The 27,755-nt window shown below is 42.2% G+C and overlaps 2 protein-coding genes across 12 annotated transcripts in view; one reads left to right on the top strand and one right to left on the bottom strand.

Moving 5' to 3' along the window:
• NT5C3A (5'-nucleotidase, cytosolic IIIA) overlaps positions 1–1,029 on the top strand; it is a 28,018-nt gene extending 26,989 nt beyond the window's left edge. For all 10 annotated transcript variants that reach the window (XM_083822131.1, XM_083822132.1, XM_083822133.1 and 7 more), the window contains one exon: positions 388–1,029. In XM_083822131.1, coding sequence (XP_083678257.1) covers positions 388–489 — 102 coding nt within the window. In that variant the 3' untranslated portion in view covers positions 490–1,029. The remainder of the gene's footprint in view (positions 1–387) is intronic.
• Positions 1,030–10,123: 9,094 nt separating this feature from the next.
• FKBP9 (FKBP prolyl isomerase 9) lies at positions 10,124–27,687 on the bottom strand. 2 transcript variants are annotated; one of them, XM_083822121.1, is made up of 10 exons: positions 27,296–27,687; positions 23,486–23,631; positions 23,105–23,294; positions 22,260–22,405; positions 20,958–21,147; positions 18,634–18,779; positions 17,162–17,348; positions 15,216–15,361; positions 13,464–13,627; positions 10,124–11,757 (listed from the first exon to the last, which is right to left on the bottom strand). In XM_083822121.1, the coding sequence occupies exons 1-10, from the start codon at positions 27,550–27,552 to the stop codon at positions 11,575–11,577; spliced, it is 1,755 nt and encodes a 584-aa protein (XP_083678247.1). In that variant the 5' UTR covers positions 27,553–27,687; the 3' UTR covers positions 10,124–11,574. The 2 variants fall into 2 exon arrangements, with proteins under 2 accessions (XP_083678247.1, XP_083678248.1); XM_083822122.1 differs by lacking the exon at positions 27,296–27,687 and adding an exon at positions 26,771–26,905.
• Between the last annotated feature and the right edge of the window lie 68 nt (positions 27,688–27,755).

Here is a 27,755-nt window from a genome sequence, read left to right on the forward strand (position 1 = left end):
CCTTTGGAGACAGAGAACTGATTGTTTGGCAAGTTATAATGCACATACATTCGCATTCAGGAGAGAAAACTCTTGTTTTCTTTTTCCTCTCTGCCTTTTGGGAAAATGAGAAAACACTGGGCGGAGGGGTGGGTTGGTTGGTTGGTTGATTGTTTTTCCTGGTATCTGTACATGTGAGAACCTGGAATAAATGTGAGGTTAATCCTGGAACGTGAACACAGTTAATGTCACATTACTCCTACTCTGTCATCCTCATAAGAATGATACATATTTACATGGCTCATTTCCTGAAATTGGTGGAAAGATTGGCAATATTTTAAGGACAAAAAAAATCTTTTAATATTCTAAAACTAAGTGGGTCTTTCTCTTTATCCCTTCTGCCATTAGGTAGATGAACTTTTGGAAAAATATATGGATTCTTATGATATTGTCTTGGTGAAAGATGAATCCCTGGAAGTTGCCAATTCTATCCTACAGAAAATCCTGTAAATTGCAGTCTCAAGACACTCCATTCCTTCCAGAAGGCAACTGGACAGAAGAGCACATGTGCTATCTTAAGTGTCTATTACTCATTGACAGAACTGTTTAATTTAAAACTTTTATCTTCATTTTGGTATTCTGAAGTATATATGGTACCCATTGTCAACTAGAAGCTCCTTTTACTGCTGTTATGCTGTTCTTTGTCTCACACTCCTATTACAACTAGATTTAAATTGGATTTATAGATGTGATATACTGCTCCTGATGGGATACCATGGTTCACTGTCTTTTTAATCAGGCATTTCAGAAGACCATTTTAGCAAATGTGACTGTTTTGTAAAACTGAAGATGTAAACATTCTGTGAATAAGCAGTGTACACAGGATTGTTTTGCCTTTTCTTCTTTCAAAGAAAAGATCTTGGTATCAGCTATATTCATATGCTACAGACTCACAGAATTTTTCATACATATTTTCTTCAGTAAAAATGCTTCATTCACCTAGTTCAGGCAAAGTGTTCCCTATTAATAGATTTGTGTATCATTACAAAATATTTTGTATCCTTACTGTTTCTTTATTCTCTGTGGAATGGGAGAATAATACTGTTATAAGTCAGTATACCTGAAAGTTTCTCATCCTTGTAGGTAGCTTTTACATACCCAGCCACATCAGCCCCTTTTCAGATCTTATTCTCTCTACTACTCCAACTCCAGCCTGCTGTTTCATGTCAAAGCTAGCATGACTTGTCTAAAGTAATCTCTTACAGTTCTCAGTGAGCTGCTCCGAACAGAAAATCAAAGCAAAGCTAGATCTTAATCTTGGATTTTAAAAGCTGATTTAGCCATCTTAAAAAAATCAAGTTTTCTTATGACCAGCTCTACACCTCAGGAGCAGTTAAGGAACACCTTTCCAAACCTTAGGCTGGCTTTAAGTTACAGTTCCACTCTTCATAAACTGTAAGCAGGAGCATCAGTATAGCATCTAGCTGCTCTAGCTTTATTATCCAAATCCTCTTTTTAAACATCTACTGAATCTTCAGAAAGTATTTCCTTGGTATTGAATATGTTACAGTACCTCTCAGCATCATGTACAGAATGATGCAGCTTGATGTAACCACAGCTTTTAAAGCTTACTCTGGTAGATACATTGCGGAGAAGGTAAGGATGGTGTTGAGACCTTGGTCCTAAGGGGTCTCAGCTGTACTAGCTCTCTTCTTTAGTAAAATAGTGGCAATCAGACAACTTTCCCTAACATGCAATATAGGGATTCTTCCCCCTTTGCTTTCTTCTACACACAGCAGGAATGGTGCCACCTTCCATTCCCTGAGGAACTGAAATGAAAGCACAGGAGAGCCTGGATCTGCTTTCTCTCCCACTAGCAAGTCATACACATCTCAAAAAATGGCCTCTTTCCTGTTCAGCCTAAGTGCTAAGTAGCACCAGTTGTTTGTGTTTTTTTTTTCCTCAAAGCCAGAAAATTTGTCACTACACCTGCTAGAACTTTTCCAAGAAGGCAAGATAGTGTTGGATGGCAGAGTCTTGATACACAATCTGAAGTAGTGTGAGCATCCTTTCATAATCACATTTCACATGACATCCTCAATTACACAGGACTCCTTGTATATAATCTACAGTCATGTTATTCCCTCCTCCTGACGCAGGGACAGCTGCATCCCCAAAAGCAGGAGCCTTGGAAGCCATCTATTTGGGCAGAAAAACATTTAAACCAGAAGATGCCTGAAGAGCGGATAGGGTCTTGGCTGCCTTCCTCATGAGTCAGCAGACTGGGAGAGCTGAAAGTGCTCTGGCGGTGCCAGTGACACAAGGAGACGGGAGCAGCAGCAGCTGCCTCAGCCCTGGCCTGCCAGGAGCCCATCAGCCAGAGCCAGGGAACAGGGAGGGCTTGAAAGCAGCAGCAACAGCTGCAGCACCAGCAGAGCCACTGCTCTCTCCCATATACACAAGGCCAAGTGCCCAGCAGCAACGGGTTCTGCAGCTGATGGTAACTGGCAGGAGCAAAGACTGTCCAGGTGGGAGATACAGTGCAGGGTGGGCTGAAGGTGAGGATGACTTACAATAGTGAGGCTGAGCAGGGGAGCAGCTGCATGGGGTGGAGGAAGGCACAGACCAGGGCAGCAGTTTGGGGTGTAGTAGATTGCCTTGGAGCAGCCTGGCACAGAGCAGCTTTGTGCAAGTAGTTACGGAAGAGCAGGAGGAAGTATATTATAAGACATCAACAATACTGGGACAGGACAGGCCTGCAGGCACCCCTAACACACAGCAGGGATGGAAAGGACATTCCTCACTGCACAATGGTTTGCATTTTCTCCCTTTCCTCTCCTGCTTGGATGTGCCATCAAGCCAAGCTTCACACACAGTCCTTGTGGCCTCTCCCTGCCCAGCCCATTCGCCCAGGCCAGAGAGAAAGGCAGGATGGTCTCATGCAAAAATTGAAGGAAGGAAGCAGCCTTCTGTGCTGTCATCTTCTGCCAATGCTACAACTTCAGCACTCCAGGCAAGAAGAGCAGGGCGATGCTGTGTATGAATCCCTCCCAGGACCTCAGTCTGAGGTGCCTGCCCAGCAGTGCTATCTGCAGTACCCTGGGCATCGCCGGGCTTTTAGGGAATGCCACAGCATCTACAGGGAAAGTCAGCAGACAATTTCTGCAACAGTCCACGTGTTGGGTTTAGGCACCCATATTTATATTATTTAGGCACTCGATTTATATATTAGCTGAGCTGACATCAGAGGGGGAGGCAGGTTTTTGGCATTTCTTCGTTTGGGTGTTGTTTTTAAAAACAAGGGATCATGCTGGATCTTTTGTCACAGCTGCCAAGTAGAAGTCCAAAAGGCAAAGGCCTTCTGAAAAACGCCAAGGTGTTTGGATGCACTGCTTACTCAACCAGTCTCCAGGTGCAAGGGGCTAATTACCAGGCATTACTCCCAAAGTTTACACTGGGACAAGTTTTTCCATTTACAGGCAGGTTACCTTTGGAATGCAAACAACAGTTAAAATGTAGAGTATGTGAAAGGCAGCCGATAGCCACAGTTCCACGGCACGAGATGAGTCAGCAACACGCACTGACACAGGATCATTCTGGCAATCCAACTATCAGTGAAGAAGTGGGTACCATTCTCATTTCTTTGTCATGTTTCTGAGAGGCAGGACTGTCCTACATTCGTGTCCAACTTGTCTCAAGATTTCATATGAACTCATTGATCCTTCCCTCCACATTTTTTCCTCAACCTCACCCAACCCCAGACGAACCAAACCATCACTCCTTCAGCCTGATGAGGATCCCGTCATCCAACCCAGCCACAATAAAAATAAGAGCATAGGGAAAAGCATTAGGCAGTATCTTTAAAACCAATTACCACAGCGGATCTCCAACTACGTCTAGTTCAAGTTACTCAAATTAGTATAAGCCTGCTAGAGCCGAGGCAGTATTAGCGCTGGATGATTTTGGCAAAGCACATGATTGTTTTCAGTATCCACGTAGGTAACTGAAAGGTTCTGCCTCAGGAAAGGGTTTCAGATCCAGCAACCATCTCTCAAGCATGACATAAGCACGACTTACCAATCACCTCCAAGCAGATGGACAATGAACTGTCATTCACCAAACACTCAGTCCACAATGACAGTCACTTAAGAGAAAAGGATTTTTGCCCTTCCATAAGTAGGCAGGTAAGTTCTTTTCCTATCATGAAGTCATACCGGTCTCTGATTCTGTGTTAAGGGTCTGCCAGAGGAGCATTATGCCTGCTCAGCTTCTTGCTGGGACGTAAGAGCATCTGAGGCTTGTTGATGCAACAGAGTTCTCTGGTGGAACCCATTTCCCAGGGAAAGGGTATCTGCAAGCCAAATAATCCACTTGAAATGCCATGTGTACAGCTTTCTAGGGGAGGGGGAAAAAAAAAAAGTTGTTTACATTATCATCCTGAACCAGGAGATCTCATTTTAAGAACCTACATACTGCTGGACAGATTATCAATATCCTTTCTTCATCTAATGCTCTGCTGCTAGCTATAGTTCTTGCTTACATGGTAATTAAGAGAAAGCATGAGATGCATTTTTAGATACACCCTTCACATTTTCAAAATCCCAACTTTTTGTCCCTGGTATGTTAGCAAGAAATAAGAACTGATACTATCAGCCACCTCTCCAAAAACATGAGCAAACAGCACACTGCATTTACTGCAGATAAAATTAACACAGCAGCTACAGGTTAAACAATCCTTCTCCAGCAGGCCTACTGTTCACAGTATGTCTTTCTAAATCAATTTTCTAACCAGAGACGTTTTACAGCCCTAATCATACACTTCATTTATGACTCGATTTGGAAAGGAAGGTATCATGCATTTCCCAAACCATTTTCCCATAACCAAAAGCATACTTCTACAGCTTAAAGCAAGAACTACCAACAGCATTACGTGAATTTACAACTTATTTTTTCCTTCCATACTCAATATCTGTTCTGTCTGTAGCAGATGTCCAGGGTCAAGTATTTGTGATCTTTACCTAGCTAAAAATGTTTCTGAGTGGTGTTGCAGCCAGCTCAAATGTCCTCTTACTGTCAAACACACTAATAGTCCTGAACTGAGCCAAAAACTTACACCAAATGATGTAATGATGATGATCTTACAACTAAAGATGCATTTTTTCAACTTAAAGAAAAACTGAATGCTTATTCACACAGAGAAGTACAACATTTGAGTTCAAGAAATGCAAAATTCTTATTTAAGTTTTGAATATACTTAGAACATGTAGAGTTATAGAGCAGAAAATATCTCTGTCAAATGACAGCAGAAAAAATATTTGTAAATACCTGGATTTTTCTGGGTACACACTTGTATTTCTTTCCTCCTCCTGCTACAATCCAGTAGGTAATTATCAACCTTGATTGCAGACAGCATCTTCTCATCCACAAGCTGCCTAATAGGAGCCAGCTGCCAAGCTCTGAGAATAGCACCTGGCTGTTCTAAGAGGGGAACAGCAGCAGCCTAGCTTCTGGAGAATCTCACTTTAGCTAAACAAGACCATTTTCATCCAGTTACTGATGATGTTTAAAGAGTTATCTATTTTTCCAAGATCAGTTATCTTAGGTACATTATGAAGTATCTAGTTACTTTCCATTTAAAAATAATTATACATTTTTGAGGTAGAAAATACTTCGTTTCTTAGTTTTTCTCTATCTACCACAAGTCACCCCCTCTACCAAGATGGTGATGAAGAGGGATTTATTTATTGATGGAGCTGGGATGTGTAGGGGCTGTGCTAAATTCTCCTAGTCAATACCAGCACAATTTAACTTCCTAGCCAGCCCTCCTTACCTCTAGGATCTGTTCGTGGTAACTTGCTGGTTGTACTCCACCAGCTGCACAATGAGTGCTTCTATTCCTCTCTTGCTATCTTCAAGCTCCCACAGGTCTCTCAAGATCTGAAAATGTTTTCTTTTCTCTGCAGAAAAGAATAGGACTCCCATTTGGGACTCCAGTCCAGGCTGCAGCATGGCAAGGGCAGGAGGCAACAAGCCCCAGAGGCCAACACTGCAGGGTGAGGGACCAGGAAAGGTTCCCTGCTGGAGTACCTGTGCTTTTGAAGGGCCACCACACACTGTGAGAAGTCAGGGGTGGAGGTATTCAGCTTAAGTAAAACTATTTCCTGACAAGGAAGATGGTTCTAAGCTTGCCTTTAAGGTAGGCACCAACAGCTGCTAACAGAAAGAAGACTTCAGAGGGTTTATAGAAATAATCATAATTTCTGGATTTTATGCAGTTTAGCATAATGCAACCAGGTAGTCCTACCTTATGTTGACTTTATTTAGGCAAGTAAATATGCAGTATAATTATTCTGCAGTAAGTTTGTCCATTTATCCTCATTTTTTCCCAAAGCTGTATTCTCATTTCTGAAATGGCATCCTCCAGCCTTGGCGGGTGAGTTGTGTGGAGGGGGATGTTAACAAAAAACTTTCTCTTGACAGAAAAACATTTAGGCAGATCACAAACCATGTTTATGAAGGCCTAAGAAACAATGGAATGAAAATTTCTCTCCTCAGACTTACCCTACCCAGAGGCAGTGAAGTCAGACCTGTTACACCATCACTGCTGAGTGCTTCTGAAGAAAACCAGTGCAGCAACTTCAGGGATTACCAGCTGACTGTACTTCTGTGTAGTGCTGCTCTTTGTACTCTGTCTGCCCTGCAGGACAAATCTGCTGTCCTGGTTCACTAGGAACTCTTCAGATCACCTCCAAGGAAGCATCTGCAATGATCCTCTAATGCAGAAAGACCCAGTCACTAAGATTTTCTCCAATAAAACAATTTTTCATACACAGAACACATACTTGTCTGTTCAGGGTATGTATGAGAACAGAATGAGGGGCTGTTTCCACATTTTGGGGAACTGCTTCTAGCAGCAATTAGAACTTGCTTCCAGCCCCATCAGCTCCATAAATGTGCAGAAGCAATACATCTGAGCTATAGCAACAAGTGACCAACCTACTTCAAATTTAAACCAAGGGGAGCGTTTTATTCAAGTCTTCTGAGAAATCTGCTTTCACAAGATGTCGACACTTCTAAGGAGGTAATAAACACTTGGATTTCCATTGCCATCCACTGATTTCACAGTGTTTTCATGTGGTATAAAGAGCTGATGCTAGTCCCAAAGCAGATCAGGCTTCCAGCATTTTATGTGTAATACATGTGGTTCTGGAGCTATAGAAGTGAAAACATCAAACCTCGGATACAAAGCACAATGAGTTTGCTTTCACGAGCCTAAGGAATGAAGCATTGTTGTTCCTTGTGTATGTAAGCCAGCTTCATTAGATGAGAAACTCTGAGGACCCAGCCTAGAGAAAGATCACCTGCCCAGCTATCAAAAGTGATGATGTCAGAATGCAACGGTTAATTTAGGGAAGTAAGGCTGAAGAATTGATTTTACTTCACTTGTGTGAAGCACAAAACCAAAGTCTTCTCGTGGTTTATTATTTTCAATTGCTTTGAATCAAATAATCTTAATGTAAAATGTTTTTTTTTTTCTCAAAGATTAATAGTGATTTGAACATAAGATGACTTGTGTGCACAAGAACGATGCTGCATGAATCATAGAATCATAAAATCATAAAATATCCCGAGTTGGAAGGGACCCATAAGGATCATCAAGTCCAACTCCTGGCACCGCACAGGTCTGCCCAGAAGTTTAGACCATGTGACTAAGTGCACAGTCCAATCGCTTCTTAAATTCAGACAGGCTTGGTGCAGTGACTACTTCACTGGGGAGCCTGTTCCAGTGTGCAACCACCCTTTCAGTGAAGAACCTCTTCCTGCTGTCCAGCCTAAACTTCCCCTGCCTCAGCTTCACACCGTTCCCGCGGGTCCTATCACTGGTGATAATGGAGAATAGGTCACCTGCCTCTCCACTCCCCCTCGCAAGAAAGGTGTAGACTGCGATGAGGTTCCCCCTCAGCCTCCTCTTCTCCAGGCTGAACAAGCCAAGTGACCTCAGCCTCTCCTCATACGTCTTACCCTCTAGGCCCTTCGTCGACCATCTTCGTCGCCCTCCTCTGGAGGCTCTCCAACAGTTTAATGTCCTTTCTGTACTGTGGTGCCCAGAACTGCACACAGTACTCGAGGTGAGGCCGCACCAGCGCAGACTAGAGCGGGACAATCACTTCCCTTGACCGACTAGCAATGCCGTGCTTGATGCACCCCAGGATATGGTTGGCCCTCCTGGCTGCCAGGGCACACTGCTGGCTCATATTCACCTTGCTGTCAACCACAACCCCCAGATCCCTCTCTGTGGGGCTGCTCTCCAGCGTCTCGTCGCCCAGTCTGTACGTACAGACAGGGTTGCCCCGTCCCAGGTGCAGGACCCGGCACTTGCTTTTGTTAAACTTCATGTGGTTGGTGTTCGCCCAGCTCTCCAATCTGTCCAGATCTCTCTGCAAGGCCTTTCCACCCTCATCCGAGTCCACAACTCCTCCAAGTTTGGTGTCGTCGGCAAATTTGCTCAAAACACCTTCTAGTCCTACATCCAAATCATTTATAAAAACATTGAAGAGGACTGGCCCTAAAATGGAGCCTTGAGGGACCCCAGTAATGACCATCCGCCAGCCAGATGTGGCCCCATTTACCACAACCCTTTGAGCCCTGCCCGTCAGCCAATTGCTCACCCATCACATGATGTTTTTGTTTAGCTGTATGCTGGACATTTTGTCCAGTAGGATCCTATGGGAAACCGTGTCAAAAGCTTTGCTGAAGTCCAAAAAGATCACATCAGCTTGTCGACCTTGATCGACTAGATGGGTGATCCTATCATAAAAGGAAATCAACTTTGTTAGGCAGGACCTACCCCTCATGAACCCATGCTGGCTGGGACCAATGACTGCATTGTCCCCCAGGTGCGCTTCAATAACTTCAAGGATCATCCTCTCCATAATTTTACCAGGCACTGATGTGAGACTGACAGGCCTGTAATTGCTAGGGTCTTCTTTCTTACCCTTCTTGAAAATTGGCACAACATTTGCCAGCTTCCAGTCCACTGGGACCTCTCCAGATTCCCAAGATCGTTCAAAAATAATTGAGAGAAGAGGTCCCGCGATGACGTCAGCCAGCTCTTTAAGCACTCTGGGATGAATCCCATCCGGACCCATGGACTTGTATGGATCCAGGTGGAGCAGCAAATCCCGCACACGTTCAGGGTCGGTTGGGAGTTTGTCATTCCCACCGTCATGGTCCTCCAGCTCAGGGTACCCTGGGTCCCAAAGCCCATCATCAGTGTTGAAGACAGAGGTGAAGAAGGCATTAAACGTCTCTGCTTTGCCTATGTCATTGTCTGTGAGGAGACCCTCCCCATCTAGTAGTGGACCTATGTTTTCTTTGGTTCTCCTCTTTCTGTTCACATATCTAAAGAAACTTTTTTTATTGTCTCCCACAGACATGGCCAGCTTCAACTCTAGTTGGGCTTTGGCCACATGAATTTTCTCCCTACATATGCGAACAGCATCCCTGTATTCCTTCCTTGTTGCCTGACCCTCCTTCCAGCAGCCGTACACTTTCTTTTTTCGCCTAAGATCCAGTAGAAGTTCCCTGGTCAGCCAGGCCGGCCTTCTGCCCCGCTTGCCTGACTTCCGATATTTTGGAATTGCCTGATCTTGTGCTTTTAGGAGGCAGTGCTTAAAGATTGACCAGCACTGATGGACGCCAATGCCTTCAAAAGCAGTTTCCCAGGGGACCTTGCTGACTAGTTCCCTGAGCAGCCTGAAGTCTGCTTTCCCCATATCCAGGGCTGAAGTTTTGGTGACAGTTTTCCTTCTGTCACCATAAATTCTAAATTCAACCACTTCATGGTCACTATGACTGAGACAGCCACCAATTGTCACGTCTCCCACAAGACCCTCTCTGTTCTCCAGCAACAGATCTAGGAGGGCACTTTTCCTAGTTGGCTCTCTTAGCACCTGCACCAAGAAGTTATCATCTAGGTGCTTTATGAACCTCCTGGACTTGCTCGTGTCAGCCGTGTGGTGATCCCAGTTGATGTCTGGCAAGTTGAAATCCCCCATTAGGACAAGGGGAGTTGATCTTGAGGCAATGAAGGGTATATGCTTCTGGTCTGTTTCTCACCCATCAAAATGCCATGAAGAAAATGTAATTGATCAACATTTTATTTAACAAAAAGATCAGTTATCCAACATTTAATGGTATCAAACCCAAAAAATAGTTTTCTGCATTTTCTATAACAACTGTATTAAAAACCAGTACAAAATGTTTTCACCCAACTGAAGTATCAGTTTTTAAAGAGCATCTCAGGGAGCTTATAACCCACACGTACAGATGAAGAAAAGCAAGAAACTAGACACAAAGCATATAAGGAAACACAACTCCCTTTCTACTTGTCTTTGACAGTGTTGCTGTATACGTATTTGTGCTCTTTACATGTAGTGTACTGAGGGGGGGATCATACAGCTTTCCAGAAACATGTCTATTTAGCATATTTTTCTATTAAACAGCTTGCTACACTTATAGATTTAATGGGTGATTTTATCAAGAGTTCACATAATCTAAACAGCACTCCCAGGACTCATTTTGTATCGAGGGATATGCCAGAACATTCGCAGGTGTAAACAGCTGGGTCTGTTTCTTGATTTTATCACTGTCTTTTTGTTTGTTCACCATGCCAGACTGCTCTGCTGCATAAACTCTAAGTAGCTCCTTAGTCTAACAATTCCCAAAATAGGAGACAGAAGCCCAACGTAAAATCAATTGTATCCAGTATTTATGACAGTATTTGGACCCTGTAATATTAATATTTAAAGTCTAACAAAACTATAAATAAGGTTGCAACTATAAAGGTTTGGGAATCACTGATCTAAATAAACACTGTTTTAATAGGCCAGCAAGAGTCAAGGTTATTAATTGAATATATACAGATGGTAGCAAACTCATTTCATAAAGTAAAAACCCAACACATACGTGGTTACAATTCCAGGCCTGTTTAATTCACAGCTTATGGAAATTTTGCAATGGCATGGCTATCATTTACATGTTCTGCTATTTGTAAATCAAGGGCTCCTGCTGGCAAATATTCCTATGAGTTTGTTCCATTACTGGAAAGAGTGCTCGTGCCTTCTGAAAGGAACTGGGATCAACTGCTGACAATTTTGACAGTTTATTTTCATGGGGGATATTTTCTGGTTTGTTCTGCTGCAGAAATACTTCAGATACAGAAGGTTTCTTAAAACTCTTTTAAAAGCACTCTCTATAGTTTTCTCCCTGCCACCCATCCAAGTGACTGTGTAGTGTTCAATGATGACTTCTAATCTTTTAACATAAAAACAGACCACATGCTTCATGATGTGTCTGGCAGTACACTCTATCAGTTTATACATCCTGTCTTAAGACACTTACCGCTGTTTTTCATTTTTAAATACACCTGAAAATTCCAACTGAAAATCTCTTCCTATTTTAACAGTCTACCCAACACGTGCATGGGCACACACAGGCTGAGTGCTAACCTTTCAGAAACATGCTTGCTTAAACCCTTTCCAGTACACGCATCCTAGGAGTAGGTCAGCTCAGTGCTCTTTGCTCTTCATAGCTTTACAGTTCATCATGTTCCTCTTTGGCCTCCTGGTCTTTCAACTTGAATTCTTCAGCGGTAACTTTACCATTTCCATCCCGGTCCTGATTGGTGAACATATTTTTAACAATCTTTTCAAAATCAAAACCAGGAGCTAGTTTTCCTTTGCCGGAATCAACTTGAGCTTGAATATATTCTGAAAACTGCATGGGAAAGGAGGAGGAAACAGCTCACAATGCAACAGACATTTAGAACTGAAGAGAGAATTCTTACAACTTAATTTAAGCTAATTAGGACAGACACATGAAGTTAAATCACACTATGTGGAGCTCAGCAAGAAGTTCCTCATTTATTCCAGTGGGTTCTGGACCCATATTAAGAAAATTGATTTCTCATAATTTAGGGTGGGGTTTTTTTTGAAAATTTAGGGAAGATAAGTTGAGTGACTTAAGACCACATGTATATGGAAAGAGGGAGGATAATTCTGCATGCTGATACAAGAAGTTCACATCGTAATACAGGCTCTACCTGCATCTTAGAAGAAGTAACACACAAGAAAAAAAATGAAACACAGGAATGAGACTGGAAGCATCAGTATACCATCAGATTTGTTAAAGTAGCTTCAGGCATTATGCCTTTCATTCAATTCCCATAACTTTGATGGGGTGATGAGGGATGAAAAGGTTGTCAGGTTGCAAGGTTAGTTTTCTCTAAAAATCCTTTTCCTGATATGTACGAAGATGTTACTCAAGGTGATTAGACAACATCTGACAGAAGTCATGCTGGTGGCTTAGCATAAACAAAAAGCCCACAATCAAACACAGTTCTTCCAATTGCTGTGATCTATGGCACTACTTGTTAAATAAGCTTCAGCAACGAGAGATATTTTTGACATTCATTTACACTTTTTAGGCCAAGCGTCCTCTCCCATCGCCCTGGCTCCTCCTTCCCCTCCTCACTAGATATATGGATATCAACATCCCACCTCATTTGTTCTCTGGGCTGATAAACTCTTTTCTCCTCTGCAAAGGCAGAAATGAAAATAAACACAAGGGAGAGAAGATGGAGAAAGAAGGAAGATAAAAAGGTGGAAGAGAGTGCCAAGAACAGGAGAAATAAGGTTTCGATTTAACCCCATCGGTTTGTTAAAATGCTGAAAGTCATCTCATGCTATTTCACAGGTCCACAGCCTGCGCCATGAGTGCTGCATGCACCACTGCTCCAACAGGGAAGGACACAAAACATAAAGACATAAATGCAACAAAGAAGACTGAAGAGAATAATAAAAAATAAAATTAAAAAAAAAATACAGACTCAGTTAAGAGAAAACACAAAGGAAACCTCACAGAGATTTACGTAATACAAGGCGGTGTGGCAAAGGGAAGTGAGTTTCCATTAGGGCACCCAGTGGCACTCTCACACCAGAGACTTGTAGCACAAGCAAGGAGGGGGAAGGACTCGTTCACACAGCACACAATTCACCTGTGGAGGTTCCAGAAGGGAACAGACAGCTCCTGGATACACTGGTACACTTTGGCTCAAGAATTCACCATAAACCTCCCATCAGCAGACACTGTGAAGGCTGATGCAGTGAAGGATCACTGAACACTACCTTTGCCTCTTATGCCTGTTCCCTACGGATCTGCTGTTGACCACAGCAGGAGACCACAACAGTAAACAGTCTTAAGTAGTATGGCCATTCTTCTATTTTTTTCTTTCCACTTCTCTGACGCTAATTAAATGTATTTTAACAGACACTCTGGCTTCCTGTTACCTTGACAACCACCATCATGTGAAAAAAAAAAAGCGAAACGAAGCGAAGACAGACTGCATTCTTCAATACCTGACTACCTTAGTGATGGCAATAAGGAGAAAACCACTGGAAGTGTTTTCACTTAGCTTAGCTTACCTCCTCCAAAAGAACCTCTCCATCGTGATTCTGGTCTATTTCTTCAAAAAGATTGGGAGAGACTTCACCATTCCATACAAACATGTATCCTTCAGGCAAGCCAGACACCAGCTCCAGCAGTTCAATATCAAAAACTAACACAGCACTACCAGGCACTTCTCCTTCTGTCACAACAAATAGCAAAGAGAGGTATTTATCCTCACTTACATTGAAGAGTACATTTCCTTTAAGTCCATAATAATATTTCTCTTCCAGCTCCAATGGCTGCTTCTGTATTATGATCCCAAAGCCCTGGGATTCCAAGCTCACCAAACCTTTCTGTTCCCTTCAGCAGAGGCGAACATAACATAAAGGAGGAGTTCATAATAAAACTGCATCTTTTATTTTTTTATTTTTTAATTTTTTTTTACTTATAAAGCAAAAACTGTGGGAATTAATTAATTTTCCTTCATCTTGACAATACACTGTATATCCAGGTGGTATTGACAGACTCAATGGTATTGTAACTGCTGGGTATATTACTTCAATGAAACTACAGAAGGAGTTTAATTTATACTTGAAAAAGTTGAATAGAGGTCACCTCTAACTTCTGTCCAGCAGCAAACAAGAAACAAAGTCTTCAGATTTGCGTGCATATACCAAAACAGTAACAATCATGTAATGTTTCAGACCATGGATATCAACTGCAATTTGTATGATCCCAAATACCTATCACTGCTATATTTATAATGTTTTTTTTAACATAACATTTTTTTCCCATTTTATGATGAAATTTTCAATTTGTTATTTATAATCACGTTTTTATACAATGGTGTAAAATGCTGCATATTCCTAATACTCATAATTTTTCATTCATAATTCTTTTGGAAACGAGGTACAAGTGAAAATGCTTCTTTATCTCTTATCACAAATTAATTCTCCATTAAATTTGACGTGTGATATCTGACGGTCTTTGTCAAATACAAACTGCTCTGGGGGTATTCAAGCTTACAACTTATGCAACCATTTCCATATTAAACCAGAGCTTATTGATCTTGGTGATCTCGCGATAGACTCCTTTCCCTCAAGTCTTTAACTCAGAAGGCCAACAACACCCATATATACTGGGATATGAAAGTTCTTGTCCCTTTTATATTGTTCTTTTTAATTATTGTTACCTTTGTTGTTAAAAATTGATAAGCCTCAATGCTCTGAAACAGGGATTCCCTAGCTGCCTTAAATGTATTATTGCTGGGGTTTCAACAGCAGTGGTAAACAGCTTCACATCTTACATTCAAATTATGTAGTTTCTGAATTTTGAGTGTTCCTTGAATTTTCTAACACATTAGTGCTGAACTGTTCCTTTTAGTTTTGTTTCCTGCATAACATATTGTATGTTGACGAGCGAGTACCCCATTCTCTATTAGTGAGAACAGTGTTTACATCCCTCTGCAACACCAGAGTGTCTGGAGCTTTCCGCTTTGACAAAGCGGCATCACTGGGGCATGTGTTCCCTTTAGTACTGGGTAAATCTTTATACTGGCCACAGTAGTAATATGACTTGAAATGCAACACAGACAGTATGTTCATTTCACTGGGGAATGGGAGGACTGTCTAAAATAATGAAATAAACTCTAAAAAATCATATTCAATCAGATAAGAGATACTCGCCTTTTATCCTAATGCACAGCAAGTAGCACAACCTGCATACATGCACTTCAGCTGCTCCAGAGATGCTAAGTGGATGTGCAGTAGGTTACTGCACTTACTTACCCACTCCATCTTCCCCATAACCAAGATGAGGTGGAATAACGACGGTGCGTCGTTCTCCAACACACATATCTTGAAGGCCCATGTCCATCCCCACCACCACCTGTCCAGATCCCAGGACTATATTGTAGGTCCTGCCTAGACTGTGTCTGAAGGAGGGAAAAAAAAAAAAAAAAAAGAACTCAACATACTACAGAGAGTTTCTGTTGTTCAAAATTACCACATAAGGAGCAGTTCTAGTTAGCGTTCTGTCATTGCCCAGAATCAACTTCATGCCCAATGTTCTACCAAGCAGTTACCTGAAGTTGTTCTCAAGGTAGCAATATAGAGACAACACCAAACAGAAGTATCCCTACTGTTGACAAGTCATCTGGTATTAATTATATGTTACTTGAATGAAATCCACTTAGAATCATTAATCCTGCCAATTAAATCCCCAAAGCAGTTTATCTCTAAACAAGAGCTTTTGCATTTCAAGTATTTTCAACTCAACCAAGTTGGGATTTTTAGCAGATCTAAAGTTTTTCCAGATGATCTAGATCTAGAGTTTTTCCAGATGTCCCAGAACTACAAACCTATGAGGATTTGGATACATTCACATGGATCAGCCATTCCTTTAATGTTAATCATTCACTATGATGAGTGAATTATCACAATAGCTGGGAAGAATAAGAATATCACTGTTACTTAACCATATTATTTTTTGAATTATACCTTGCTGCTGGTAGCTCAGTTCTAAAATTATAAATTATCAAGAGTTAAAAACCCAGAAGTTAAGCACATATTGTGACTCTAAAAGAACAGTGCTATGTTAAGACTTAGTATGTGGTATGCACCACAACAGCAGAACCTTTTCTTCTGTCAGCCTCCTGTCTTTGATTATTTGGCTTGGCTGTACCACTGCAGGACATGCCTGTACAACAGAGTATTATTTGCAAAGAAAACAATTCAGTGGATAGGAGACCAGCCTTAAAATTAGAAGTACAAGATTCATTATCTTTGATGCTCTCTAAACTGCTTTTGATAAGACAGTCTCAGCATCCCTTGGTTCCTTCTACAAAATGAGAATTGAACATTTTTGCCATATAAAAGGTGTTTTCAACTGTGCACTGTGAAAATCGAGCTGCTTCCTATATTAATTATAACCTGTTTAAAAATAGCTTTCTCCAACTACCATTCCAAAAATAAAATATTATTTAGATGACTAACGCTATGCAAAATATGAAAACAGAAAAACAAGCTAGCAAAAGTATTGTAGCTGCAGCAAACAGTGCTGTGGATTTGCTTTAGTTGGATATGAGACAGACCAGAGCAGTCCCTGACTTCCTCATAAACCTACTGTCAACAGGAAGGAGGAATATTATCATCACAGGCATATCCAACCTGATGATTTCTCCACGCTGACACTTACTGCAACAGTACAGGACAGGGAAGTCAGCACCCATGTGTGGGACAGACCTGGTGGCGACCACTTACTGTACAATGCACTCAAGCTGGCTTTAGCAAGATCACACTGAGTGCCTCTCAGACCTCTCAGGAGCACTGAATCAGCAGGGTGCAAATCCTACCCATGAAACTGAACATACTTAGTTCATTCGCACAGAGCCCTGTGTGTCACTCTGTTATGACTGCCCGGATTCCTGAATTAGCCCATTTGAACAAAATGCCATGCAGACAACCTGTTTCATCACTCTGCTTGTAGTGTTTATGTTCTTTTCAACACATTCCTACATCCTCTATGTTCCTGGTTCTCTCTCTATGAGAAACGGTCTTTCTTTTCCTCTTCCTACACATCTTAGACAGACAGGCATAAAAAGAAAACCACATTCTAAATAAATGCTCAATTTTTTAATTAAAAATCTTTTATTCTCCTCCAGCCTGCTTTGTATGCTATTCATTCTGCCTTCACAGCTGCAGGGGGCATTTTCTTTAACACCTAACACACTTACGTTGAGTCTAGCAAAGTACCATCCAGGAGTGAAGCGTTGTAGTGATATTTCAGGTAATCTCCTTTCTTACTCAACACGGTGCAGTTGGAAGGTTTGTAGTTGACAGTAATGCTGACCGAGTCTGAGGGGTTGTGGAAGTCAACCACGTGTATGTCAAAGACCAGCACTGCAGATCCTGGAATCTTTCCTAAATAGGAAGCAAATTAGGACAAGTAGAAAAAGAAATGGTACCCAAAAGGACTTATGATGACCACATACTGTACCCAGTAGGAATGCAAATTCCCACTATGTCCTCTACTGAGTCATCTTGCTCTTCTTGTTCAGAACTAAAGGATTGCATCTCTGCTATATGGAACAGCTGCAAGCTGCATCCAGTGTAGGACAGAGAACTAGTGGAAAAGCCTTGAACATGCACTCAGTTCCATAGTGAAGGAAAAATTTCCATTACTCTGAATTGGAGAATTAGGCAGAAATGAAGCAATAAGCATGTACTTTCTGTGACCACCCTAAATGACTGGCTGTTGTTTCATGTACCAATTCATTATCGATCGTCAGAATTCTTTAGGACTTCTCGTGCTTCAAGGAATGCCATTGTGTCTTAAAAGTTACATTTTCCTAATATGTCCTGATAGCAAGCAACTTCTTCCTCCCACTTCCCAGGATAATGTGCAATTGCATTACCAGCAATGCCAGACACATCCAGAGACAGCAATGGATTTTGTTGGTAGAGAAGTCTTAATTCCCAAATCAACAGCACAGAATTTGCATCCACAGAGGAGAGGCTTCTCTTCTAAGTCACTTTTTCCAAATAACAACCCCGGAGGTACCTTTGGAAACACCAACCACAAAACTGTGATTGGCTAGAAGTGTTATCGTATTTCAACCTCTCACTGCAATCTTTTTAGGTATTAATGAGTCTTCCCAAAGGAATTTTAATTGTATGTTATACATACACAGATACTTTGCTGTTACATGCATCCACTGTTTACAGAGGCGGCTTAGGAGTCCACAAAACCTGTGGCTGTGGAAGGAACGGGGAAGAAAACTTAACGCAATGAATTCCTTTAGCGTACAGCACTTGTTAAGATACACAGGAAGGAAGGTCACACCGCAGAGTTCCTGGCATCCAAGTACCAGTCCATCTGCAACACTGATTATCCAAATGATTTCAGGTCATCAACTACCAGTCTGCTTGAAATACTAATTATCCAAATGATTTCAGGTCACCAATTACATGAGAAACTGTCCTGCATTCCTATTGTCCTGCCTATTAGCTAATTAAAATAATTTTGCACATTCTGGGTGTAATCCTGTTAGTTGTATGCCCACAAAATAATGAACTAATTCATAGGCCTTTCAAATGCCAAAAAAGTGGAACAAATACTTTATGTATTTTAACTACATAAAACTGCACTGAACAGCAAAGGAAACATCATTAATTATGTAAGCCTTGAATGAAAAGTCAAGCTCACCTCTTCCTTCTTCTCCATACCCAAGATGAGGAGGGATTATTATTCTTCTCTTTTCACCAGTGCACACACCTAGCAAACCTTCATCCATCCCAGCAATCACGTAACCCTTCCCGACATAGGTGTCATACGTACGATTTCGTGAGTAGCTGTGGAAAAATATTTTCTTTTTAGCAGTGGCCGGTGCTCCAGAAAGCACAGAATTTTGCAATCTTGCAACACAATTCTTAAACCAGTTAAGGTCAAGCACATGGTCATTAACTGTCACCAGAGAGGCACAATGCAATCACCATGTTCGATGTATCTAGGCCACCACGCTTCATCAGTCATTGATGCATATGCATCGTTTATCAACCAATACTGGGACCCTGGCTAGGGAACAGCTTGTTTGCAAATGCATTTCTACTTCATATTGACAAAACAATCTCACCTATTTCTGCACTTTATTACAGCATGATTTCAGTTGAGTTTAAGTAGCTGACAAAATTAGTTTTCTCCTTTAAATTTTCCCCTGCCCAAACTCTATTTTAATAAGTGCTTATCAACTAGATACAGTTTAGTATAATTTTTGTGAGACACCTATCTCATTTTGCAACCACAGCTATGTAGTTGAACTGCTACAAGCTGCAGGTGGGATAAATAAACTCTCCTGGGATGCACAGCATTAAAATGAGTCATGACAACAAACCAGTATCAACACTATCCCTCCCTTCTTAACTATGTCAATCACTTAAAATGTTGGTTGAAGGATCTGCTTCAACATCTAAGGTAAGAATAAAACAAGCCTACAACAACAGATGACGTTTATTAGAAGGATGTGTCTGCCTTCTGCCTTTCTTCAAGGCATGTTACATGAGGGTACAACACAAAGAAAGGAAGGCAGAAAGGTTTTAATTCATCTTTACAAGGTAGCTCTTGGAATGAATGACACCGGCACTGAACCTTAGTTAATTCAGAGGCTTGCTGAACTGGTCTTAGTCCAGACAGCCCTGGCTGAGTTTCCCAGGATTTGTTCTGCAGCTGAATATTGCAGAAAAAGAAATGAAAGAAAAGATTATTAGAGTTTTTGACCCCAGCCATTAGCTGTGCTTTTGGCATGCTCCCTGTAGTAGTGACAATTTCTTTCTTGGTCAGCTCCAAGGCTTTCAATAACTACTGTTGGCTGCTCTATTTCTTTACGGGCTTGTTAGACACGGGCCTTTCTTGGAAATTCTGCAGGAAGCCAGGACGTGACACTCTAAGGAATAAACCTCGTAACAACTGTCAGCTCTTTAGGATGATGAAGAGGCTACTGTCTACAAAGCATTTATTACTATTTACTGACAACAACCCTAATATAAATATAACAGCCACTTTCAAAAATTTTTTAATCACAACAGAAAAGACAACACCCATTTACTTCTCAAAAGAGAAACGTTCTGGCCAGGTGCACTGTGGATAAGCTAGAAGTGCTTAACTTACATTTTTTATAAGCTGTAAGTTAAGATCTGCACTGATGGCTGGCCTCCTGCTTTCTACCCTCCTACAAAGAAAGGCAACTGAATGGGGAGATCAAGGTTGACTGTGAGCCTTACTGCATCTCAGTTCAATTATTTGAGATACAATTCCCTGAATCCTCCTCATAGAAAGTTGTACACATGGCATACTACTCAGCTGATGTTTGCAAACTGATCCTGACCTTCAAGCAGCTGTAGAAGTATGAAACAATCTGCTTTGAGTTTAGTTTGCAAAACATTTTACAGTGTCTCATTTTCAATTCTTGTTAGCTACTCATAACAGCTTTTCTGAAAGCAGGTGTAGTAAAATAAAGTATTTTTCATTAAAGAGCAAAAAAAAAAAGTCAGGAAGCTACAACGGGATTATTCATCATATAATTCTGCACGTGGTGCTAATGTACCCACAGCACTTTGAATATGAAGTGACAGTGAACCTTCTTCCTTTATCACAGAAACCGTGTTGCTGAATTGTGACCCACAATTCTCAGAATGTAAAATGGGAATCGTATTTATTTTCTGTCCCTTCAGTAGTTTTACCTATTTGGCAGATAAACTCAGTGGAGCAAAGACTATTCAAGCACACGTCTAAAGCACAGATAGCTCCATAGGATGGATCATGACCCCTAGATGGCGACTCTAACACTGTCAAAAAACAAAATAGGCCTTTGTCTTCCTTCCCATATTGAAAAGATTTGTAAGTTTTTTATTAAGAGAAGACTCCAGCTCCACTCACAAGGAAGGAGTAGCAAAGAATTATATTTAGGTATATTATGAACCGGACAGACAAGACAAACTAGAAATGGCATCTGCAGTACTGAACAGTTTGGTTACCTGGAATCAAACAATGTGCCATCCAAAAGTGTGCCGTTGTAATGGTATCGGAGGAAGTCTCCTGTTTGGCTTCTCCGCTCACAAGATGCAGGTACTTGCTGGTTCTCAATAGTAATACCATCCTTAGGGTTATGGAGATCTAGCAAAACCACATCAAAGACTAGAGAAGCTTGGCCAGGGATCTCCTTACCTACAAGAATGTCAGAGCAGAAACTTGTTACAACATACCAGGTGTTCTAAAAGGGAGCTTAAACATTTTTGCTGAACAAAATAAAACAAAAACAAATTAGCGTAATCTCTTTCTAGTCAGTTATTTTATGTGTGGGTTTGTCATTTAATTCTCCCATTCAATTATTTCATTCTGTTCCTATTGTGATGACATTACCTCACCAAAAATAAGCCTCTTCAGTAATGCCCACCTTAGTCAATGTACACCAGGTCCACCTGATCTGCAAGTTTTAGTCTACCAACACACTTATCAAAGTGCGTAAAAAATCCATCACTATACAAACGTGGTACATTTGCTCTTCCTACCCTGTCCAAAACCAGAGACCACATAATGGAAGCTGAAGAAGGGTAAATTAAGTACCTTAGTGAAGAAATACTTCTCCATTGACACGCAAATTATAATATGGATTGCTTTGTCTGAGAACCAATGAGCTCAAGAACTTGTCAAATTTTTAAAACAACCATCTCTGTAGATAACAAAGCCTTGTAGATTTATCACAATAAATGGTAATGAACAGATGTGAAACTTTGTACACCATCAAGACATCCTTAAACATTAGAGCAGAGCAAGAATTTAAGCAAGGAAGAATTCGAAACTATACCTAACTGCCCCTTCATTTAACATGGGAACCTCTATACGTGACCTAAGGCAGTCTCATATGACTAGTAATCCATCTTGTAGCTATTACTGGGGCATTTGTTGCAAAAGAGGAACAAAAGTGGAACTAAATTTTATATATAAGTTTTCAGGTCTCTGTGGCAGTCACTGGAAGAATTACGCAGTCACACGACTTCCACTTTTTGGCGACATTATTAACCACAGTTGATACTCTCTGAATGAAATTACATTTTATTTTTATCAAAAATATATGTCAACTAAGCAACTCAGTGCTCATGCTATTTTAAAAAAGGTATTTTATAATCAGTCACATAATACATTTTTAACCTCTCTTTCCAGCACTTTGGTCCATTTGTCTGAAATTGGCAGTAATGTTGGCCAAGAATTTAAAATACACAAGGGTCAGGTTTGTTTTAGAATATGGATGTACTGGATAAAAAAGGAGTAACTTTTACCATCTCCTTCTTCTCCATATGCCAGGAAAGGTGGTATCGTGATGATGCGCTTCTCTCCTACACACATTCCCAAGAGACCCTGGTCCATACCAGGGATCAGCCATCCAATTCCCACATAGGTATCGTAAGTTCTCATCCGATTATGGCTAAAAACAAAAAAACAACAAGCAAAAAAAGCAATGTAAAGCCATAGGCAGGAGCAACAATAATCCTCAAAAGTCACATACTATGCACAAGATATGTCACAACTTGCTGCTCCCAACATATGGTTCATTGATTTGCCAAGGTCTTGCTGAGCAGCATTTTCCAGAGTGCTTAGCTACTTCTGAAACCTTACAGGGGTTTTGATAACATGACTCACAAACATAATGGCAGCTGTTATTAAAGCATCGTTTTCCACAGAACTTCAATGAAATACACAGGCTATAAACTTAATATCTCATTATGAAAGTGTTAATAGCTCAATGTCTCTAAGAACTCTGCCTGCTTAATTTATAAAGCTTGTATCTGAATTGAATAGCTATGCTGTAGTGGTTACAACAACTATTAGCTGACTAATTACAGACAGTAATACAAATACAGGGAATGAAATACTACTAAAAAAATAGACCTGGGCTGCTAATACCCACCTAGAAATAACTATTATTGGTTTGAGTCAGTACTGCTGTCTCATAATTTCTGAATTACTGATTTTTATATGACGCTAGCTTTAATTTCCTGCGAAAATTGCCTGTTTCTGGTCAATTAGCACTAATTGCCATAACAGTAGAGGGGGGAGGAAAAGACAGTTTCGAGTGAATCAGACACCTGCTAAATACACAAGCACACAAAATCCAGCTGCGCACCTCGAATCAAAGAGGGTCCCATCTAAGAATGTCCCATTGTAATGGTATCGCACGAAGTCAGACACCTGGACTGTCCGAGTGCACTTCTCGGGTTTGAAGTAAGTCTGAACCTGCACTTCATCCTCCGAATTCCAAAGATCTATCAGAAGCACATCGAAATGGAGCACGGCATTGGGGGGTATCACACCAGCTGAAAAGCAAAACAACACAAGGGAGTTTGCTTCCTTTTTTCTATAGGACATCAGCAAGAAGTGAATCAATCTGCACATTCCCTAAAGCAATCCATGGGATACAACTCCTTCCTTTTTGTGTTTATAACTCTCTGTATGTCCATCAGTCACCCACACAAGGAGCTATTCAGATGCCTGGTGCTGTACTTACACACGCCTTCATTCCCGTAGGCGAGCTTGGGGGGAATTTTCACGAACCGCCGCTCGTTCACGCACATGCCAACCAGAGCTTTGTCCATTCCAGCAATGAGCTGGCCTTTTCCCACAAACACGTTGAATGTGGATCCCCTGTCATAGCTAAGGAGGGAGAAGCAAGCAGAAAAGTTAGTGGCTCATTTATTCATTAATGGCTTCTGCTTTTGAGAGGTTAACTGTACCCCATCTCCTCCCTGCCTCGTTAGCATAACTCTATCCAGAGGCAGCTGCCAGGGGAATGGTTGAATCCAAGTGCTTCTGAAACTCCAAGCCAGCCCTCTTCCTGTCCACTGCGCACCATCTACCCAAAATGTGATCTAGTGGTGTGCAACAGTGATCCATCCTGCAGACACCCACAGCCTGTAACTACACGTGGTTAATTCATGCTCTAGTACTATAAGCAGCACTGGAAAATTAAAGATAAAAGAGAAAAAGTAAATGCTATTATAAGGTATGAAAGTATGGCTGCTCCCACAATAGGATCTTATCTTTTTGATACTGATAATAAAAAACAAATTACACAAGATCAATAAGCTTTACAGCATGAGACATCATGCTTGGTGATGGTGGCAGAAGAAGAAAGGGAAAAGGTGCCTTTGTGAGTCACAGCTGTGAGATTTGCCAACTGGTTAACTACTTTCTCCTCTACGTTCCCAGCTCTCATTTCCCTAAGACTTAACTAAATACCAAAAAATAGAGGCGTGCTTTAAACAGCAAGTTTGCCAGATCAAAATACAGCATATCCAATCAAATGATTCGCTACTGCGATAACCCATTTGAAAGGTAAAATAAATCCCATTTGAAAGGTAAAATAAATCATTTGTAAACACTAATGAAAGTTTTCCACAGAGCACTGAAAGCAGAAGTGTTAGCACAACACCAGCGTTGGCGTAAGCGGTTCCTCTGACCACCTCATGCCACACAATGACCCCACTCTGCTGTACCTGAGTTATTGCTGTTACTCGTTTTTTAGAGGAATGTATAAACATATGTCAGGATGCATTTCAGAAGTTTTGTGCCTATTTCTAAGCGTTCACTGCTTCCACTTTCTCAAATTCTTATTACAATGTAAAGGACTTTTTTCTGATAAAAGGCAACATTGGAAAACAATAATAAATAAAAAAAAAAAGGCTTCTGCCTCTGCCTGCTGAAACACTCTGGAAAGCAGCCAGTGGCTAGATATCACTAGGGAAATGATGTCAAACTTTCCTTCCAAGACCGTGCACATCACTTCCACAACACACTGAGCCTCCTAACAGTCCCAGAGCCTCCAAATCCCTCAAATATTTCACTGAGGGATCTCTCTGTTTGCTCCATGATTTTCTTCTGGCAAACATTTTACTTAAAATAGACAACCCTCTACACAGAGCAGTCACTTTCTGTTGCACCAATATTCCTGCTCCCAGGCAAGGATGGAAAATATTTAAATAAGCTCCTGAAAAGCTCTGCTGTACATACAAAAACATAATCAAGATGTTAAGATTAATAACATTCTACAAAACCCTCAGAAGTGGTATTCTGTAGCAATTGACAAAGCTTGGCACTACATCTGGGATGATTGTAAAACAGAAAAGTATTCCTTTTTTTTTTTCTAAAAATAAACCTAAAATTAAAAAAAAATGTTGATGCTAAGCATAGAACTGAACAAAGCAGTGAATGGACCCTGTGGCTTTGACCAACTGACTTTGCAGATTCCTTAAAGCTGAGCACAGTTCGTTTCTATTAGCAGAATCTACCACATTAACAGCAGATGCATAGGCAATTAGATTCGGACTTAAAAATCCAAATGATTTTGTGTCTATGGAAATAAAAATATAAACACTGATAAAAAGAAATGAATGAAGAAGGACATTAGTTAATTATGTGAAACAGTTATGATTAGTAAGACTTTGTAAGCAGCCTGTTAATGAGAAGAGCAGTATTTCTACTTTCCGCTTGGAACTATCTGTAGAGAAAGGAAAGTTTAAGCCTCAAGAACGTTTTCAGCAGTTGAAGAAGAAACAAAGTAAACCTGCCCTCACTTCAACACCTGAAGTATTTTCAAGGCCAATTTCACAGCAGTGTTTGACTACATTGATGCTGGGAAGCACCTTCATAAACTTAAAAAGCAAGTAACAAATACAAATGGTAAAAAATGGGTTTTGTAATAGGCTGATTTCAGGTATAAATTGAACATCTTTAACTTGTACACTCTAAGTGATAAAGAATTTAAGACAAATATTCCAAAAGATCCCTTCAGTTGACCTACAGAACACAAGAACTCCAAATTTTCCAGTAGTTCCTAAAACGACAGACCACTGTCATAAATCCAAAAAAAAAGTCCCGCAGGTACTGAATAACAAAAATGTCTGTCGACACGAGCTGCCATCTAGGAAAAAAATGACAAGCTGGCCATAGCTGATTTTTACAGCCTTTTGAAACGAAGATAGCCGTACAAGTACTCAGGTTAGATTGGACTACCATCGTTATCATCTAGTTGGCAGTACTGACACTTAGAGAACCCAAAGTGACAAACGTACAGCTCTGCACAGCCCATTCCCTACCCAAATAATTCACAGCCTAATTACCAGGTGCACAGACTTAAACCCGAGCCCTGTCAAGTGTCTGGCCTCAGCGCAAGACTTTGCTGGCACAACTCAGCACACCAGTGAGGGAGGCTAAGTGCGTACTTGTACAAATCAGAAACACGCTTCTGCACACAGGGCCGGTTTCCAGAATGTCACGTATTTTTTAAATGAGCAGTGAGCAAGCTGCCTTTGTGCGTCCTCCGTTCTGCACCCAAGGCTGATTTTCCGAGACTGTCGGCTGCCAAGGAGTGCACTGTCCTTACCAGGCTTCTTCCCTGGGACTGCACCAATGCCAGCGGAGCCACCAGCCGTGGCACCCTGCTCTTGGTGTGGAGCTGCGCTGGTGAAGCGGCACTACCAGCATGCTGAAGCTGGGCCAGCCCAAGAGGAAGCGCTGGCTTTACTCTGAGGATAGCTATTTCCCTAAGGCTAGAGATTTCCCTTGCAGCGCAAGAAAAATTAGCAGGATTACTGAAAATCTAGTTTGTTTTTCCTTCATGAGCAACACTTTGATCAGTGGCAGCGAATGAGGAAACAAACGAGCACTGAGCGGTGCCAGCACCCCTCACAATCTCCCGATCCCACTGTTCGGGCTTCCTGACCCCAAAATAACAAGAGGAAGGCTGCAGGACATTCCACTGCAGATGGGTCATGCTCATTTACAGGCAACTTACACAACTACTTCTAAGTAAGAACTGCTGAAGGATTCTTCTTCTGGTAAAGACTCCTCGTTTCTTGCTCTGTGGTAGGTTTGAGCCTCGGAAGGCCACAGAAGAGGTATGGAAGGAAATGGGCAGCTCCGTGACAGGACGTAGCAGAAGGAAAGGGGCAGGATAGTGCTGCACAAAGTGGCTCAGTGACGGGACGTGGCAGAAGGAAGCGGGCAGGTATCGCTGCATGCAGGAGCTCTGTGACGGGACATAGCAGAAGAGGCAGGACAGCACTGATCGTAGTGGCTCAGTGACGGGATGCAGGCTCCTGTTCTCCATCCTGCCCGGACACCCCGGCGGTCTCCTCTCCAGCAGCACCAAGCCGTGACACTAACATGGTGGCGGCTGCTGGGCTCTCTGCCCCGCTGCCCGGCGGCCCGGGCCCGTCTCTCCGGCCCCTGCCGTCCCTCGGACACCTGCCTGGCCTTGGCCCCGGCCCCGGCCCCGGCCCCGGCCCCGACCCCGGCCCGTCCCCGGCGCCCCTCGCACCTGGAGTCGAAGCGGGTGCCGTCGGGGAAGGCGCCCAGGTAGTGGTAGCGCACGAAGTCCCCCCGCCGCACCGCCCGCGGGCAGCGCTCGGGCACGAAGCGCCGCTCGACGCGGACGTCGGCCCCGTCCCACGGCGGGTCGGCGGCGGCGGCGGGCACCGGCGGAGCCTGGCAGGCCGCCCAGCTCACCAGCAGTGCCGGCAGCAGCAGCAGCAACGAGCCACAGCCCGGGCCCCGCCGCGCCGCCGGCCCCGCCATGGAGGGCGGCAAGGGGTGGGGGGAAGCGGGGCACGGCGCGCACACGGCCGTGAGGGGAAGGCTCCGCTCCTCCTCCTCCTCCTTCTCCTCCGCCTCCCGCCGCCGCCGCACGGCTTGCAGACGTGGATGCCGCCGGCCCCTTTCCCCCAGAATGCTCCCACTCGCGGCGGGGGAGGAGCAGCCGAGGGGCGGCCAGGCTGTGG

This window comes from Anser anser (genome assembly GCF_964211835.1).
Source record: "Anser anser genome assembly, chromosome: 2".
NCBI lineage: Eukaryota > Metazoa > Chordata > Aves > Anseriformes > Anatidae > Anser > Anser anser.

What these genes read in the sequence shown, in the direction of transcription:
- FKBP9 (XM_083822121.1), bottom strand. Translation starts at nt 27,552, where the DNA reads ATGGCGGGGCCGGCGGCGCGGCGGGGCCCGGGCTGTGGCTCGTTGCTG. An exon ending in GTATGGAGAAGAAGGAAGAG is followed by an intron (nt 17,349 to 18,633) that starts GTGAGCTTGACT and finishes CTTCCTATTTAG; the next exon opens with GAAAGATTCCAGGATCTGCA. An exon ending in TTATGGGGAAGATGGAGTGG is followed by an intron (nt 13,628 to 15,215) that starts GTAAGTAAGTGC and finishes TTGTTGTGACAG; the next exon opens with AAGGAGAAGTGCCTGGTAGT.